Source organism: Lipotes vexillifer, unplaced genomic scaffold (assembly GCF_000442215.2).
Source record: "Lipotes vexillifer unplaced genomic scaffold, Lipotes_vexillifer_v1.1 scaffold479, whole genome shotgun sequence".
Lineage (NCBI taxonomy): Eukaryota > Metazoa > Chordata > Mammalia > Artiodactyla > Lipotidae > Lipotes > Lipotes vexillifer.
The window spans coordinates 488,150-507,346 of NW_006796443.1; the positions used below are offsets into that span (position 1 = coordinate 488,150).

General features: G+C 38.5%; 1 protein-coding gene across 3 annotated transcripts in view; it reads right to left on the reverse strand.

The window, feature by feature from the left end:
- SUGT1 (SGT1 assembly cochaperone of MIS12 kinetochore complex) overlaps positions 1 to 17,956 on the reverse strand; it is a 43,414-nt gene extending 25,458 nt beyond the window's left edge. Inside the window, exons 1-10 of one of the 3 annotated variants that reach the window (XM_007468600.1) lie at positions 17,699 to 17,956; positions 17,549 to 17,606; positions 11,036 to 11,126; positions 10,296 to 10,365; positions 9,539 to 9,609; positions 8,390 to 8,443; positions 7,991 to 8,007; positions 6,642 to 6,664; positions 4,903 to 4,999; positions 4,003 to 4,110 (exon numbers count right to left, since the gene is read on the reverse strand). In XM_007468600.1, coding sequence (XP_007468662.1) covers positions 4,003 to 4,110; positions 4,903 to 4,999; positions 6,642 to 6,664; positions 7,991 to 8,007; positions 8,390 to 8,443; positions 9,539 to 9,609; positions 10,296 to 10,365; positions 11,036 to 11,126; positions 17,549 to 17,606; positions 17,699 to 17,736 — 627 coding nt within the window. In that variant the 5' untranslated portion in view covers positions 17,737 to 17,956. Of the gene's footprint in view, positions 1 to 4,002; positions 4,111 to 4,902; positions 5,000 to 6,641; positions 6,677 to 6,966; positions 6,984 to 7,990; positions 8,008 to 8,377; positions 8,444 to 9,538; positions 9,610 to 10,295; positions 10,366 to 11,035; positions 11,127 to 17,548; positions 17,607 to 17,698 lie in introns of all 3 variants that reach the window. The other 2 variants (XM_007468599.1, XM_007468601.1) reach the window with 2 other exon arrangements.
- Positions 17,957 to 19,197: the final 1,241 nt, after the last annotated feature.

Genomic DNA, 19,197 nt, shown 5'->3' on the forward strand with positions numbered 1-19,197 from the left:
CTCTTTCACATATATCACAGCAAGATCTTTTTTGACCCACATCCTAGAGTAATGGAAATAAAAACAAAATAAACAAAGGGGACCTAACAAAACTTCAAAGCTTTTGCACAGCAAATGAAACCATAAATAAGACCAAAAGACAACCCTCAGAATGGGAGAAAATATTTGCAAACAAATCAATGGACAAACGATTAATCTCTACAATATATAAACAGCTCATGCAGCTCAATATTAAAAAAACAAACCCACTGAAAAAATGGGCAGAAGGGCTTCCGTGCTGGTGCAGTAATTAAGAATCCGCCTGCCAATGCAGGGCACATGGGTTCGAGCCCTGGTCCGGGAAGATCCCACATGCCACGGAGCAACTAAGCCTATGTGCCACACAACTACTGAACCCTGCGCGCCTAGAGCCCATGCTCCGCAACAAAAGAAGCCACCACAACGAGAAGTGCATGCACTGCAACAAAAAGTAGCCCCCCCTCGCCACAACCAGAAAAAGCCAGCACGCAGCAACAAAGACCCAATGCAGCCAAAAATAAATAAATTAAATTAAATTTATATATTAAAAAAAAAGGGCAGAAGACCTAAATAGACATTTCTCCAAAGAAGACATACAGATGGCCAAGAGACACATGAAAAGATGCTCAACATCACTAATTAACAGAGAAATGCAAATCAAAACTACAATGAAGTATCACCTCACACTGGTCAGAATGAATGGGCATCATCAGAAAATCTACAAACAACAAATGCTGGAGAGGGTGTGGAGAAAAGGGAACACGCTTGCACTGCTGGTGGGAATGTAAATTGATACAGCCACTATGGAGAATAGTATGGAGGTTCCTTAAAAAACTAAAAATGGAACTACCATACGAGCCAGCAATCCCACTACTGGGCATATACCCTGAGAAAACCATAATTCAAAAAGAGACATGTACCACAATGTTCACTGCAGCACTATTTACAATAGCCAGGACATGGAAGCAACCTAAGTGTCCATCAACAAATGAATGGATAAAAAAGATGTGGCACATATATACAATGGAATATTACTCAGCCATTAAAAGAAACAAAACTGAGTTATTTGTAGTGAGGTGGATGGACCTAGAGTCTGTCATACGCAGTGAAGTCAGAAAAAGAAAAATAAATACCGTATGCTAACACATACATATGGAATCTTAAAAAAAAATGGTTCTGAAGAACCTAGGGGCAGGACAGAAATAAAGACACAGACATAGAGAATGAACTTGAGGACACAGGGAGGGGTAAGGGTAAGCTGGGATGAAGTGAGAGAGTGGCATTGACATATATACACTACCAAATGTAAGATACCTAGTGGGAAGCAGCCACATAGCACAGGGAGATCAGCTCGGTGCTTTGTGACCACCTATAGGGGTGGGATAGCGAGGGTGGGAGGGAGACGCAAGAGGGAGGGGATATGGGGATATATGTATACTTATAGCTGATTCACTTTGTTATATAGCAGAAACTAACACAACATTATAAAGCAGTTATACTCCGATAAAGATGTTAAAAAATAAACAAATTTTAAAATAAATAAATAACCTGTGGTACTTCGAAAATGAAAAGACACATGCACCCCAAAGTTCACTGCAGCACTATTTACAACAGCCAGGTCATGGAAGCAACCTAAATGCCCACCGACAGATGAATGGATAAAGAAGTTGTGGTACATATATACAATGGAATACTAGCCATAAAAAGGAACAAAATTGGGTCATTTGTAGAGATGTGGATGGACCTAGAAACTGTCATACGGAGTGAAGTAAGTCAGAAAGAGAAAAACAAATATTGTATATTAACGCATATCTGTGGAATCTAGAAAAATGGTACAGATGAACCGTTTTGCAAGGCAGAAATTGAGACACAGATGTAGAGAGCAAACGTATGGACACTAAGGGGGGAAAGCGGACACCAAGGGGGGAAAGCAGGGGCGGGGTGGTGGTGGGATGAATTGGGAGATTGGGATTGACACATACACAGTGATGTGTATAAAACAGATAATAAGAACCTGCTGTATAAATAATAAATAAATAAAATAAAATTCAGAAAAATAAAAACAGAAAGTTAACTGGGCATCCTATACTGTATCTGGTAACCCTACATGAAGCACATACATAGACACAAATATGACACCTTCTTATCTTCAGAAGACTTACTAAGAGTAAGGGAAATAGGGCTTCCCTGGTGGCGCAGTGGTTGAGAGTCCGCCTGCCAATGCAGGGGACACGGGTTCGTGCCCCAGTCTGGGAAGATCCCACATGCCGCACAACGGCTGGGCCCATGAGTCATGGCCGCTGAGCCTGCGCTCCGCCACGGGAGGGGCCACAACAGTGAGAGGCCCGCATACCGCAAAAAAAAAAGAGTAAGGGAAATAAATGTGTACATATAAACACAAACTACTATACAGGAAAGGAAAGTAGTTATGTAGCATTTAAAAAAAGGAGCAAGGGGCAAAAAAAGCAAACTGGGAACACAGTAAGAGGGGCTGGGGAATGGTTAGAATCAATAAGCACTCACAAGATTCAAAGGAGAATAAAGAGTAAGACAGGACACTGCTTAGTTAAATCCTCAATTGTAGCCACACATACTTGTGTATTCACCAACCACACTATTCCATTATACAAGGTGGCTCAGTAACACAGGTTTTTAAGTTATTTGCCATCTATCACACAAATCAATTTACATTTAAATTACTTCAAAAAAACATGCATTAACAACCTCTCAATAGAAAGATGTACAAAAATGCCAAACTCCTAATTTTCTGACCTATCTCCCTCTCAAATCTAGTTATAGTTTTGTGCTTATTGTACCCAATATTATCTTACTAAATTCTACCCAATGTGGATGGGGCCAGTAAGACGAAAATCTTCACAGTATGTCAACCTTTTTCTCACTTTCTATTGTCCAAGCAACTGTTTCCTATCTCTGCCTCTTAAATAAACAGCTTTGTACTTTGTACATTTCAAATAGATCAGTGAGCAGATCATTTTTAACTAGATGCAAAAACTACTGCTTCTTTACTTCTTTACTTCCTGCTCCAACCCTCTTCAGGTGTCCCCTTCTTCCTGCAGGCCCAGTTACCATTCTTCATGACACAGGCCAACCCTGATTCTATTCCATGATAGGAAAATTCACACAACTAAACTCAAAATTTAAATAACACACTGTGTTGCAGGACATATGCATAAAAAAGGTGTAGTAATGGAATTTATATCATTCTTTCTCATTAACTCATCATATACCTTCATACAATCTTACAGATGAAAGGATTTCAGAGCTCACAGTCCATATCCCCCTCATTTTTATAGATGCTGAACATCTTGTCCTATGTGTGACTACTCTAAATTAACAGGGCAAGCAAAGAACCACTCAGATTTTTTGATTTTCAGTTTAGTATTTTTCCTGCTAAATTATACTTCTACCTACTCGTACTACATCTTTTGACTGGTAGCTGATATATACCATGAATTTTAATTCTATTGCATATTTTTACTTCTTTTTGAAAATATAAAGGAATCTAAAAATTATGGTTACTCAAACTGCAATTTAAATTATTCATTAATCCTTCATAACAAAGTAACCTAAAAGTCAGCTTAACTAAAAAACAAGAAAGCAGATCATCTTTATAGTAGTCTGTATTTTTAACTGCAAAAGAAAGTGTGAGAGAAGTATTTGTATATCACAACAGACCGAAATGACAAGTTCAAGACATGAGACACTGTCAGTATCAAATCTTAAAAAAATGCTGATCACTGTATCTTTTATGAAAACCTCTTTACTGAGAAGTATTATACCTATCTTAATAAGCATATAAACACTTTTGAGGTTAGATTTTTACAATCCATCTTCCTAGAATTTGGGAAGGTGGAAAGCTATTCAAAAATTATTGTGTGTATTTAATTTAAAGATATGTGGCTGGAAGGATCTATAAGCTCACAATCACAGATTACCACTGTCAACCCTTTTCAATTATCTTACCTTTGTTGAAAGTACTTTAAATGTGCTCTGTTCTGGTATTATAGGATGAAGAAGTCTCAGCTTCAAATTATAATCCTCTCCAGAAGGAATTTTCACCAATGCGGACAACTAATGATCACAAAATTAGTAGCACATTTTATAAATTTATTTAAAGGGTAAAGTACTTAAACTGACTACAATTACAGAACTTCAGTACTGCTGCAGATTATTTTCAAAACTTTCTATGGAATATCAGCCTTAAGAATCTCAAAATAATCTTTTAAAAATCTGGTATCCTTCGCATGAATTCTCATATACATAATTAAGTAGCAGAACAGAGTATGTTTCATAACACATAATGAACATTTAAATCTCAAGGAAACTCAATCTACAAGAACAAAATAATACAGTACATAACAAAGAAATATTCACATGCAAAACACCTAGTTCTACCATGAACTCTCTTAAATATCTATCACAAGGTTTTCTACTAAATGCTAAGAAACCCAGTTATTGAAAGTTATACTCATTTAATATGGTTAGTAAATTCTAAGATATATAAGTCACAAAAATTAAGTGGATCTTTTTCATGAAGTATACCACACATATGTGTAACCAAAGCACGTATCTTACTAATGTCTTTTATATTTGTCAACCAAATTCTGCTTTGAATTCCAAATCTAAAGAAGAGAAAACAATGCACACCTAGCTATAACCTACAGTATACATACTCGTCTCAAAACTTAAAATGATTCAAATGGAAAAGCAATGCTTCAGATTTTCATCAGCATTTTCCACATTATCTCAGGAAGAAATGATATATATCTAATAGACTGCTATAGATTATTCTGCAATATATATTTATATTTATAAATAAACATATTTAACCTCAACCAAAAATAATTCAAAAACTATAATAACCTCTTTTTCTGAAAATTCCACATTTACATCATTCTTCTGAACATTCTTGATCATAAGTGTAATGATTACTTGAGATTCTGTTTGATACCAGTCATACCTATAAAAAAGAAAAAGGAAACTTAAAACAGAACTTAAATTTTCTTAAAGTTGTTGCTTGTTTTGTCAAGATAAAAACTGTATATAATCTGATGAACAACAAGAGCTCCACCTTGAGGAACAAAATAGCAAAGCAGCTGTTGATTCACAAACAATTCTATGTAACTAATTTCATATGACCTGTACTAACGGAAAAGTAAGGTCGATGATGTCCAAAACCCCTCCAGTGGATTTAATAAATACTTACATAATTTTCTAGGTTCTAACGTATCTCTAATACTGCTGTGCTTAAGCTAATTGGTTTTTTTTGGCCACACCACACAGCATGAGGCCACATGCACAGCTAGTTTTTAAAGATAAAATTTATTCTAACAGGTAACAATTCTAATACACCATCAACAGTTTTATCCTCTCATTTCAACCTAACACTAATAAGTAAACACTTCCATCCCTATTTTACAAATGAAAAAAAAAAAGTAAGCTCAGAAGGGTGAGGCAACTGGCACATCAGTAGCAGGTGTTACACTGGACCCAGGTCAACCTGACCCCGCATTCCAGGATCTCTTTACTGAAGCTGAGGGCAAACAGCCCTGAGCACAGGGAACAGAAGCAAATGAGCTAAAATTAAAATAATTTAACTCATTCTGCCAGGCACAATATTAAATATAGTACCTTCCTTCAATCTCAAAGTATGTGGAAAGATTAGTGTGCCTAGAGATTCTAATTATGTGTATCTTTCCCACTGAAAGCTCTAAAAATATATCATCACTTTCAAATTAGACTGGATTATAAACTCCATGAGAGCAGAGCTATTTATCTACCCTGCCACTATGACATTCCCAGGACTAAGCACAGTACCCTGATACATGGTATATTTATTACATCAGTGTGGGATTATTTTATACTCCAAACGCTCCAATTATTAAGTTTATGTACCCTACCCCTGCTCCTGTCACTAAAGTTCCTTGTTTACTAGGTACTTGGAGAATCATCCTGTATCTCCCCAGAAAGAACATGAGTAAATTGTTTTAACATTTTCAAGCCATTTTACATCAAAAGCACTGGATCTTTAAAAGTCTCACAGTTTTCCTTTGAAATTCAGTCAGGATGCAAAGCTCGAGATTAATGCCTTGTGTTTCTTTCTGTTACACTAAGAATACAAGCTGTACACACAGCTAATGAACAACTAAAAATAACTCAAATCCTTGCTAAATACTTATTCATGATTGTAACTGCTGCCCTCAGCAAGTGACTTTCAACTCATGCAGAATTATTCTATGAAAAATTTACTCCAAATATAAAAGGCAGGTAGAGTTACAATTCTATCAAGTCTACTAACTTATTTACCTAAGTAATAGCAATAACTTAAATGGAAGAGGCTCTCTTTAATACATGGAAAGGTGACACAATGTGGAATCAGGTGAAGTAAGTTTTAATTGGCAATTGATTTGATTTTAACCTTAATATAAACACTAATTCAAATCAGTTAACAGTCTTACAATTAGCTTTTCAAGGCTTTAATATGATTTCTTTTATAAACTAAGAAATACTTAAATCACAGGTAAGGACTTGCTTACTATTAAACAACAGGGTTTTTTCCCTTTAGGCATATTTATCACGCATTATGAAAAACAAACACTTACTTGATTTTTGACTGATAAGTCCTCTGGGATGCAGACTGATTTTGACAAGTTGAAAGAGAAAGATTTTTACAAGTTAGTTTAGTAACTGCGTATTAAAAATGCATGTATTATTAATTTACCCAGTGTTACAGTTACTTTGATATGGAATAACTACATGAAAACTTCTTACAGAGCACGGTATCCATAATTGTTAAATAATACTCATCTTCACAGGAATTAGAATACTCAGTTGTTGTTTTTTTAATTTTTTTAACATCTTTATTGGAGTATAATTGCTTTACAATGATGTTAGTTTCTGCTTTATAACAAAGTGAATCAGTTATACATTATGTCCCCATATCTCTTCCCTCTTGCGTCTCCCTCCCTCCCACCCTCCCTATCCCAGCACTCTAGGTGGTCACAAAGCACGGAGCTGATCTCCCTGTTACTCAGCATTTTTAAAATTTTATGAGTTTCAATTTCAAAAAAAAACGTTTTTCTTCTAAAATAAAAGATGGATAAAAAACAGAAAAATTTCTGAAGATATGTTTGGAAAAGGTTACATATAAAATGTCCAGTTCCAAGATTCAGTAACTCTCTAAGCTGAAAATAACAATAACATTTAAAAGAACATTTTTAAGACTATAGTATAACCTTCAGGCTTAACAATGGCATCAAATTGCTCTGGAAAAACAAATGAAGCACTATTTCCAGGGTGCCTTCCTGATATTGTCTTACACCATTTATGGCTGGCCTCTCTGCAACGAACATTCTACACTGACCACTGAAAAACAAAGTGACTCTTAACCAATCCAAACTTTTCTAAACTACATGTGCCAGTTCAGACTGTAAATCTAAAGAACTTGTCCTGGGTCAATGGTGGCCTCCAAGTTGTCCCTAAATAAGAAGGGAAGAGACGGCGTTTGGAGGAAGAAAATTAGTAAAACTGCCCTAGAGAGATATGTAACTGACAGAAAGCTCATTCCGATTCCAGCCTCAAATATATTTAGTAATAATATAATTAAGTAAAAACATAAAGGATAGGGGCTTCGCTGGTGGCACAGTGGTTAAGAATCCGCCTGCAAATGCAGGGGACACGGGTTCGTGCCCCGGTCCGGGAAGATCCCACATGCCGCGGAGTGGCTAGGCCCGTGAGCCACAACTACCGAGCCTACGCGTCTGGAGCCTGTGCTCCGCAATGGGAGAGGCCGCGACAGTGAGAGGCCTGCGCACCACGATGAAGTGGCCCCTGCTCGCCGCAACTGGAGAAAGCCCTCGCACAGAAACGAAGACCCAACGCAGCCAAAAATAAATAAATAAAAATTAAAAAAAAAACCCACACACACAAAGGATCAAACCTTTGGACTTACCACCTCAGGCTGTGATCCTATTAAAAACATAAAAAGGAAACATTTTCAGGTAACAGTACATGTATAGGCAAAATTACATACATGATTTCTATGGCACAAACATACTGATTAAGCAAACCAATTCTCCATGCATACCTAATAAGGGAAAGGGGTTTAACTGCATCTTGGAGTCACTTGAGACTCCTCAGTAATTTCTTACCAGTAATACCACTGCAAAACAAATCCATCCAAATTTCCCTTTCAACATAACGAATGAGGTAAAAAAATAATACCTTGGGAAAGCCCAACCTAAGAGAACATCCACTACTTAAATTATAAATTATAAAGTTCAAAACAAAAAAAATGTCAAACATTTACTTCTTTTTAAACGGAAAGACCACGAGAAACCTGCATACTTACCATTCTGAGCTTCTTGACACCTTTTAATCCAGACAATGAAATCAGCATCTGCACCTAGAAAGAACAAACTGACTGTAACATCACTCATCTGCACAACCTAACATATTCATTCAACAAATAATCAGTGAATACCTATGTTCCAAACACTATTCTAGGCACTGTGGGTGCAACAGTGAATTAGACAAAAATATCTGTCCTAACAGAGTTTATAGCTATCCTAATATTAAACCTATTAGTTACTTGTTCATCCTGAAGAATTCTGATTTTTAAAAAATCAATTTTATCTGCCTGCCAATGCAGGGGACACGGGTTCGATCCCTGGTCCAGGAAGATCCCTCATGCCATGGAGCAACTAAGCCCATGCACCACAACTACTGAGCCTGTGCTCTAGAGCCCGCAAGCCACAGCTACTGAAGCCTGCTCCATGTCCCCCATGGGGCAAAACCATTCCCAGTTAGGAGCTACTGCTTTAGAGAACTGTGATAACACTCTATCATAAAATGAAGATAAAATGATAGTACACAATTAGGATTGTGTAGTCTGTAACTACCTATGAGATTACTTACAATCTTTTTGAACTCTGCAGAGTTTTTGATACTTGGCTTTTACAATTTCTATATATTATGCACAGATATCTATACTGCTGTGACAATTTTCATCTATTTCTCTCAAAAAGGTGAATTAGAAACTCACAATACTCTCAAACCTCCATGTTTCTTCAATACCCTATCATACTTTACCCCAACTTAACACTTCATGTCTCAATAAAAATTTTCATTGTAAGATTTCATTATCTCAGCAATCTGGATAATAACTTAAATAGACTTCTGAATGTAAGAGCAAATTATACTTTCACTTATCCATTAGAAAAAAAATAAAGCCAGACTAAGTACTTGGGAGCACACTAAGTGTTTATATAGTTTTCTGCTTCTGATGATAGTTTATCTGTGATTTAAGTGCTAAAGAAAGGCCAATTTAATCAATTTTTAACTAAATTCAAATTCTGCAATCAACACGAAATGTCATTAAGAAGAGAAAAAGCTGGGTTTCTATAATTAACTTGAGATTACACTAACAAAATTCAGTTATGGTATTTAAGGCACATAGGTATAATGGATTAGTGTACTAACATATAATTCTAATACTTACTATCTAATTTCTGTCCTTCTGTAAAAGCTTCTAGAGCAGCAGCATAGTTTTTTTCATGGTATTCACATATCCTGCATGAGAATATTAAAAACAAATACACACACATGAGATCATGCAAAACAGCCTTCTTTCTAAATTAAAGAAAAAAAAAACTATTTTCCCTACTATTAAAAGAAAGAATTTAAGTGTATGTTAATAAGCCAGCCAAGAGATTTCCTAAAATACTCTACTATAATATCTAGTATAATTCCCATTAAAATCCAATTTTGGAACTCATTTCAGAAGGCATTTCTTGATTTTAATTGTGTATACTTGCTTATTCCAAAATATAGTTATATTAAGGAATTAAAGCCGTTTCTGATTCTTAAAGAATAAAGTCACACTTATCAACAGAAACAAACTGGGATATAAAGTACACAGATAACAGAGTCTTCATTAAATGTAGCCTGTCCAGCTTGGGTGAGGAATAGATGTTCTCTAGTCAATTAAATACAGTAAATTCCAAATGATGAAGCAAAAAAGGGATGTGAAATCCAAGAGTTTCATCTAGACTTTGCAGTTACTTCAACCATCACTATTTTAAACTATATATATATACTAACTATACTACAATAAAAGTATAAAATATACCTAAAATTGAATCCTATCTCAGCTATAAAATGTATAAATACAGAATTTACTATTTATATAAAGCTTACAATTAATTCATTCAAGAAACTATAGTCCAGACCCAGCAAGAAGAGTAGTTACTGCATACCCCTTTCTCAGCAGAGCAATGGAACTATTGGGATTAAGTTCAAGAGATTTCTTTGCATCAGCAACAGCATCTGCATATGAAAAAAATGGTTTTTATAGTCAGTTACTTATGGATCCTAACAAATACTACACACAAAATTTGAATTAGCCTCTGATTTTTAAGTTTTCAAGCTGGTGGAATGGACAACTGATTTTAAATTAGAAAAAGTTAATCCAAAATAAAATTACCCTCATACCTTCCTAATGACCTAATATTTAGCTTCCTTCTTAAAGCGCTTCAGGCAATGAATAAAGCTCTGCATCACAAAGTTCATCTAATTTTCTCATTAACATCATTTATGTAATCTGACTCAAGGTATTTAATTTCTCTCTACTCAGATTATCTATCCAGATAATTAAAATTACAGAATATAGAAATACATTCTTTTTATAAAAAATAAAACAAGGGAATTCATTTAAATACTTTGTAAAATAGTAAATTTGATGTTATTCTTTGTTAGCATATCCAGTAACCATGAATGAAATCTGCACAAATTCTACACCCACTGAAGAAAGAATGGACAACCATAAAATTTAAATGGGTGATGCTCAACATGTTTGTCACATTTCAGCTACTTTACCTTGTATGAAAGACCAAGTTAAAAATCCTAGAAGATAACCCTTATTTAATTTGATTCATTGTATCTTGGGCAAAATTTGTAAGTAACTTATAGAGTCAATATACTTTGTAAGAAAAGTTACCATGGTAATTCCCAAGAAGAATGTGACAATAAGCTCTTTGACAGTAATACTGTGCATCATCTGGTTTCTGCTCCAGAGCCTTAGTCAGCTCCTACAAATACAAACACGTTGAGTGTCAGTAAGTGTTTTTTAAAAGCCATCGAATTCTAATTAAACATGATTTTTAATCAAATAACCTATTATCATAAAGTATTTGGAGGAAAGATAACAGGGAAACAAGCTTGGAGCTTTTCTTTCCAAGAGGATCAATAGCCCCCTTTCTCCTCCCTTCTCCCCTCAAAAGACCACAGCTGAATGTAATATCTACCTAAAGCACTTAGCAGTTCCTGGCCAACAGCAGAACTCAATAAACGGTAATTATTATCACCTCATTTATTCTGGAGAGTTTAGTTCATATACATTTACCACCAATGATTTTCTCCTTCTAATTTGGAGAAGACTCAAAGATCATGTAGAATTCGAAATGCCTAGAAAATGTGAGGCTGTCCAATAAAAACAAACAAACAAAACAAAAAAAGGAAGTTAAACCTAGAGCTCAGGGAGGTTAATGGAACCAATAAATACATAATCAAGTTTACCTGGCCCTCTCCTATCCTCTTATCAATGGCCTAAGAAATTACAGCATTCTGTCAAAAGTCCAGATACAATATCTCATAGATAGCTACTATCAGTTGATCAAGAATTAACAGAGTGATTAAAACTTTGCCAGTCTGGGCAGTCACAGTTCATAAGTGGTAGCTGGAACAATACTGATGCAAGAAGAGAGAGCACGATTAGTGAAGCCAAGGACAAATGCAGGCAAACAGGAAGACTTTGATTCTCTACCCATTGCCCACACACCCTAGGGACTTGGTAGTTTTCTTAACAGGCAAAATTACTTCAATAGCCACACATGTGGCTTTGCTTGAACCTCGCAGTGTGATTCTCACAAAGCAACGTATACTATACTTGGTAATCGTAAACCTAAAACCCAACATACCTAAGATCTAAACCACTTTTTACTATCTTAACCCTTATCACCCTGATCCAAGCAGTAATGAAAATCAGATCTTGTTACTGTGTCTCTGCTCAAAACTTTCCAACATCTTTCCAGCTGACTCACAGCAAAAGCCCAAGTCCTTCCAATGATCTGCAAGGCCCTCCTTGATATAACCTTCTGCTCTCCCTCTCATCTCACCTCTTAAAACTCTTCTTGCGCCACCATTCTAGCCACAATGGCCTCCTTGCTGTTCTTCGAACATCTCAGGACCCTGCACCTGCTGCTCCCTCTCACTAGAATGCTCTTCCCCCAGATGTGCACAGAAAATCCATTCCCTCACTTCCTAGTCAGTGACTGCGCCAGAGATAGGATTCAAATCCAGGTCTGTCTGACTCCAAATCAAATTTTAACCACTAAACACTGCCTCATGGTAAAATTTTACTCCAAGTTTCTTTCACACACCATCTAACATTTGTATTAATACACGATTTTCTAATACTTTGAAATTCTTAAGCTAAAAATACCATCTTCCACTAAGCTTTCAAACAATTTTGAAAACAGCTGATGGCTTCTTACATATCTACTCAAATATATCATAAAACCACATTTCCAGCCTCTCCTCACCAAGAAAATGTATATTATAGGTCAAAAAGGCTGTTACAGATTATAATAATATCTGGATCATCAATTCAAAAAGTATTTTTATTTTTTTCAGTAGTCAGGTTTTTCTGTTTGTTTTTCAAAAAGTATTTTTAAACACATATTATGGAATAAACATAGGCCAAACACTGGAGGCTCAAAGATGAATAAAATATTCCTTTTCTTTAGGAGTCAGGTATAAACTTCTGAATTTTGAATCAACTTGCAAATGACCTTTAAAAACACAAACCAATTGTTGGTTAAGGAGAACCAGTTATGGTCATTCAGTTAAATAAACTAAGCAACTGACTTATTAGGCTATCAATAAAAAAAGTTACCCAAAAACCACTCAACACAAACTGAACATTGTAACACACCAACTTGTAAGTCATGAATAAAACACAACAATAAATTTATTTTGAACAAGGAATATACCAGAAAAAGTGACGCTGAAGTAATTACTTGTGGTTGTCTTAACTACATCTGACTTGTGGCGTGTTTTCAGTGTTCTACTGTTTCTGTGACAACAGCTGCTGGCTGCTAGAATACAAAGGGACTAAAGAGAGGTATCTCAAAAGGCAAGGACGTCAGTGCCAACATTTGAATCACAGCAGCAAAGGGCTATTTAATCAGACTTATAGAAACATATCCAAAGATATAGTACTTCTCACAGAACATGGGTTGTGTTATAGTTCGCAAAAGTAAAGAAACCCATGAAGTGTTAAATGTAATTACACTGAAATCTTTAACAAGATAATGATAAAGGAAGTACCCTGATAACACAGAACGATAGGGGGAAAATTCCTTTTTAAGGCATTAAAATTGTTTAAGACTTGGATCTTAGAAAATTAGTTTCCAAATCTTTATAGAGCTTTAGGCTCTCTTAAAATGCTATTCAAAAAGGTTACTTGTTGTTAAGATTAAAAGCAAAAGCAGACTGCTCAGACTGACCTAACATTTAAAGGCCTTCAGCTCTGGATATCTCAGCCTGACTCCACTTGCCATTTTCTTCTAGCCACGGCTAAACCCCAATCACGGATAAACAAGAGTATCAAGCCTTCTCCCTTCGTAAACTAGCAAAAGCACCCCTGGAGAAAAATCACGTAACCATGTGGAACTGGTACGCTTCATGCTAACAAGTTATGCCCTCAGCAAAGCCATCTGTGGTCAACTACTTCAAAGTCAGCTCCCGAGCAATTACATCATACACCCCAAGCCTACCCACTCCTCCAGAGGACGGCCCTGATGCCCTGAACCTGAGACTTGTCACTTCTAAACTCGATAACCTTGAGCAAGTTTAATCTCTTTAGCCTCAGCGTCCTTGTAAATGCACCTCACGGTTGTTCCAAGAATTGTGGTAGGAGTCATTTAACACACCTGAGTGCCTACTACATCCCAGGCACTACGCTGAGAACACAGTGGTAAACAGATACACAAACCCCTGCACTCTTGAAGCTTACACTGGGGCCCAATTCAGATAAGGTAGTCAGAGAAAACAGCTTCCTTGAGAAGGTGACATTTCAGAGAAATCTAGAGTGATGAGCATTTCCAAGCAAAACAAGAGATAGTCAATAGAGAGTACGTTCTAGGCAAAAGAACTGCCAAGTCCAAAGGCCCTGCACCAGGACTGAGCTCGACACATTTGAGTAGCAGAAAGCAAGCCAGCGTGGCTAGAACCTAGAGAAGAATCTATAAGATGTCTACCTCAAGGGCCTCACCCTTGTACCTTACATTACTTATCCTCATAATCACCCTTTCAAGTGGTCCTAGTTAATCCCATTTTACAGACAGGAAATCTGATCCAGAAAAGTGATAGCAGGAACTTCCTTGAAACCAGGATATGGACCCAAGCAGTCTGATTCCAGAGCCCATGCTCTTAAGCACTACTCACACTGGGCCTCGAAAGATTCTCATAATCCACATATATGTTTTCTCCCTCTACTGAATTGAGACTTCCTCTGCAAAGTTTTTTTTACTTCCCCAGTTAGCCTCTACTCTGCTATGCTCTTTACTGTACCTGATACACCACTCCACTGGAGTACTTATATTTTAATGATCTGTTGACTTGCCTGTCTCTCTCCACTAGACTACAAACTCCCTCACTACAGTAGTTTCATCTTTAGCTCGCTGGCTCCCAGTACAGCATTTGCCACTAACGTTGTTTGTTTAATGAATGAAAAATATAATCAGCTTGATATGCTTTCTCTTTATTCTTAATTGATGGTCTTATATAAAAATGTGACATTTTAACTGATGTAATATCAAGCGACCTTAATTTTAAAATAGCTACTGTTAAACCAACCCTTGGGAAAATCTAGAGGGAAACAGACTCTCACTTCTCATCAAGGTTCCGGCCCTACTCATTATTACCAATTACTTAGTAATTAACATTTGCCTGTTTATTTCTGTGAGAAGGTCATCTTAAGTTTTAAAAAGAACATTTCCTCTTAACACAAGTTGGTTCTTATCATGATCATTCTCCCCACTCCCAGTTTTTGATTCAGGTCTGTGGCAGGTCCTGAGAATCTGCATTTCTAACAAATTCCCAGGTGATGCTTCTGCAGAAGGTCTGGGGAGCATGCTTTTGAAAACCGCTATTCTACAGCACTAGACTAAGAATCAGGAAACATGTGTCCTGAGGCCCCTATTCTGCCTCTAACTGGCCGCATACATCTCCATGACAGATCACTTGGACTTCTTTGGGTCTGTTTTCTTCTGTAAAATGGAAGGGTAAGGAGTACTGGCCTACCGGAGTCATAAGTACTTTCAGAAAATCTGGGGTGGAGAATTCCCTGGCAGTCCGTGCTTCCACTGCAGGGGGCACGGGTCTGATCCCTGTTTGGGGAACTAAGATCCCACATGCCTGCAGCACAGCCAAAAAAAAAAAAAAAAAATCTGGGGTCCAAGAATTTGCATTTCTCTGAGTTCCTAAGTGATGCTGATGCTACTGGTCCAAGAGCCACACTTCACGGACAAATGTACTAAAGCTAATCACACACCTACACTATCCAATTTCACTCCCAGAAAGAAAAAAACAAATGCACTCCCAAAAGAAAGGACTGCATGTGTTCACCAAAATACATGTACAAGAAAATTCACAGTGGTTTTATTCGAACTAGCTAACAACTGGAAATACCCCAACTGTTCACTGTTAGAATAAATTGTGCTATATTAATACAGTGTAATACTACACAGCAGTGAAAAGCAAACAACTTATGGATGTATCTCCCATAATGTTTAAAGCAAGACAGAGTATCTACACTCAACTGAATACCTAGTGTATGATACTTTTTATATGAAGTCCAAGAAAAACTAACTGATGGTGACAGAGTACAGAACAGGTGGGTAAGAGGAATTATTGGCTGGGGAAAAACATGAGAAAGCCTTGAGAATGGAAGTACTCTATATCTTCATCTGGGTGGTATACATACATGTAAAACTTCAAGTTCATTAGTACAGACTTAAGATTTGTGTTAGATATCCCACTTCAATAAATAATTTTAAAAGTAACTGAGATGTAACGTGACAAAGAATTCATTACATTAATATCCTTTAATAGCAACTATTATATAAACTAGATTTCCAAAGGAGGCATGGGGCCTAAGAGGACCATAACAAAGGTAGATTCTGAAAATTAACAGCTATCTAGCTGACATAAGGAATTATGGAGGAAAACTCTCAGTGCCTCTGATAACATTACTCTAATAGTGATCCCAAAAGCATCACTAAGAAACATCACAGCACTACCGAGTAATCAACCACTTTATTTGAAGGTGTTCGTATCCCAGGTCCAAAAGCATAATCCAACCTAAAAGGCCCCAAAGGACCCACGCCCTGGTTTCCTCCCCACCTCATTTCTTACTCCACTTTCATCCCACTCTAACCAAATGGGCCTTCTTGCTGCTCCTTGCACAGCTGACTTCATTCCTACCTCAGCATCCTGACACTGACTCCTCTTCCTGCCTGAAATAATCTTTCCCCAGAGCTTCTAAGCTCACTCGCTCATGCCTCTTCTTAAATGACACCTCCTCTACTAACCATGGAACAAACTTCTCAAGTCATAGCTAGGAAAAAGGTTCTCTTGCCTCAAATTCCTAACCTTACATATGTTAAACCATAAGAGCAAAACAAAGTTTCCTCTTTTTTATGCTTCAAAGCAAGAAACCCCTGGCTAAATTTTGTGACCCACTACATCATGTATTCTTAGTTTGGGCTCTCTTTATTACTTCAAATTATTATTTAACTCTTGCTCTTTTGCTTTCCTTCACAGCTTTATAGTTTTTCACTTAACACAAACACGAAGTGCGTTCCAAGTCAGTTAAATACATAAATAAGACTTTAATCCAGAGCAGACAGTGCCTTCCACACAGCTGCCCCCAACAAATTGTTTTGAGGAATAAACAAATGAGTGGATGAACAGTGACTGGACATCTGGAGATTTTCGGGCACACACGGGAAAAGGTTTCTGTTCCAACAGTGTGAGTTCATACACGCACTCAGCACAAACCTGGTACACAGAAATGGCAAGGATGATTGTCAAACGAAAAACCGAATGAATAAACAAGCCTTGGATTTCACTTTTTGCTCTCAGTCACAAATGCCATTTAAAAAACAAACAAACCCTTTCAGACCAACCATGAATGTTACCTCTACCCCCAAAATGGAGAGCAGGTTTTATTAAGCAGCTCCAAGGATGCAGGAACGGACTAGGGATGGGAAGCGTAACCGGGCCGCTGCGGGACACAGAAGGGAGAGGCGGAGTCTGTCAACATCGGGGCTGAGACACAGGAAAAGCAGCAGCCCCGACCCCAGGAAGACAGTGCTGGGAAGAGGCGGGGTAGGCCGGAACCCGACACGGCTGCGTTCCCCAGAGCACAGTGAACCGGCTCTCTCACCTCCAACGCCGCCTGGGGGTCCTCGTCGATCAGAGCATCTGAGAAGCTCCGGAAAAACCTGCCAGGAAAACAACGACTTCAGCAGGGCTCTCTAACTAAAGAAAGACGAAGGGGGTACAAATAATAGCAAAGAGAAGGAAAAACACGCACCTCTGGGCTGCTGCAGATGCCGCAGCAGCCGCCGCCATCTCTAATAGTTACTGTTACCGCTGCTGGAGCTGCTCCTAACGAGGTTACCAGCTCTGCCGCCGCCGAAGGGGGAAACTTCTGGAGAAACACCAACCGAGCTTCCGTCCTACATAGCCAATGAGCAGCCACGCAGCGTGCCGCGAGGGGAGGGGAGGTGAAGCGCAGGCGCGGGTTGGGCTGGGACCTCGGAGGACCGACTCTCCTGGCCCGCCCCGCCCCCACCCCCGGCCGGCGAGCAGCCTGTCAGGCCCCGCCCCCTGCAGCCATGGTTACGCAGGCCGAGGCGTAAACCAGTCCCGGCGCGCACCCACACAGCCACAGAGCCTCAGTGGGTGGTAGGTCGAAAGAACGTTTGTGTCGTGCTGTTATCGCTCAGGAACGTGTGGCGTTTGGGGTCGTTTGTATGTCTGTTAATAATAATAACACAAGGCACATCGAGCTCCCTTTTTTCTGCAGCTCTCATCATGGCTCCCGGAGGCAGCCAGGCTTTTCGTGACCCGTGACGTTCTCGGCTACGTGTTGTTTTCCGGGAGCGAGTTCCGGATGGCGCGTCGATGCCGGGATCTTGGCGCTGGGAACCCTAAAGGACTCGGACGCGCCGGAAGTCGCTCCGCCCTTGCAGAGGCTGGACGGGAGGAAACCTTTTGGTTCCGGTGCGGATGGACTGTTCCTTTCCCCAGAATGACACAAGCCCAGGCTTTCTTCCTACTTGACTTCCCAGACAGAAGAAAAACGTGTTCCATCCGAAGGCACTGAAGGGAGAAAGGTGGCCTGAATTTGTCTCAGTGCTGCTTTACTTTCCACCTCTTTGGTCAGGCCCTGCGTCACCGCCCTTTGACCCGTGCAATTCAGATAGAAGAAACTTCCAGCAAGTTCCACGGGACGGGAATGGGGGCGGGGGGGGCGGAGCAGGAAGGAGTGGGAGTGAGCGGCTCTCAGTGAGGTAAACAAGTAACTGAACTCGAGTGTCTGCCACATCCAGAATCTAAACTAAGTCCTGGGATTCAGTGATGTTAACGCCTTCCAGAAACTTAAGCCAGTTTTGTTCAAAGTGCTAAAACCAAAGAAGGGCAATAGTCAGTGATGTGATAGCAACAAGGGACACAGCCGAATATAAGGTATACGGATGGAATCCTCAAATCTCTTGTACCGGAACCTCAGTCTGGAAATATGAATTCGAATTAGTGAAGGAAATGGAAAAGGCAACTCAGGCAGAATAGGCCGAATGTTAGAAAGTGATAATGTGAACTCTGAAATTGGTAGAGCCAAAATTCAAGCTAGAAGCAGACTGACTGGGTGGAGAGGCAGGTAAATGCCAGATCATAAAGGGCTAGTTGTAATCTGCTGAGAAGTTTGGATGTAATTCTCCTAAAGATGTTAACCCGTTATAGGATTTTTACTCAAAAAAGGCAGTAACAGTTAAATTTACATTTTTATGTTTGTTATTCTGTCTGTACTAT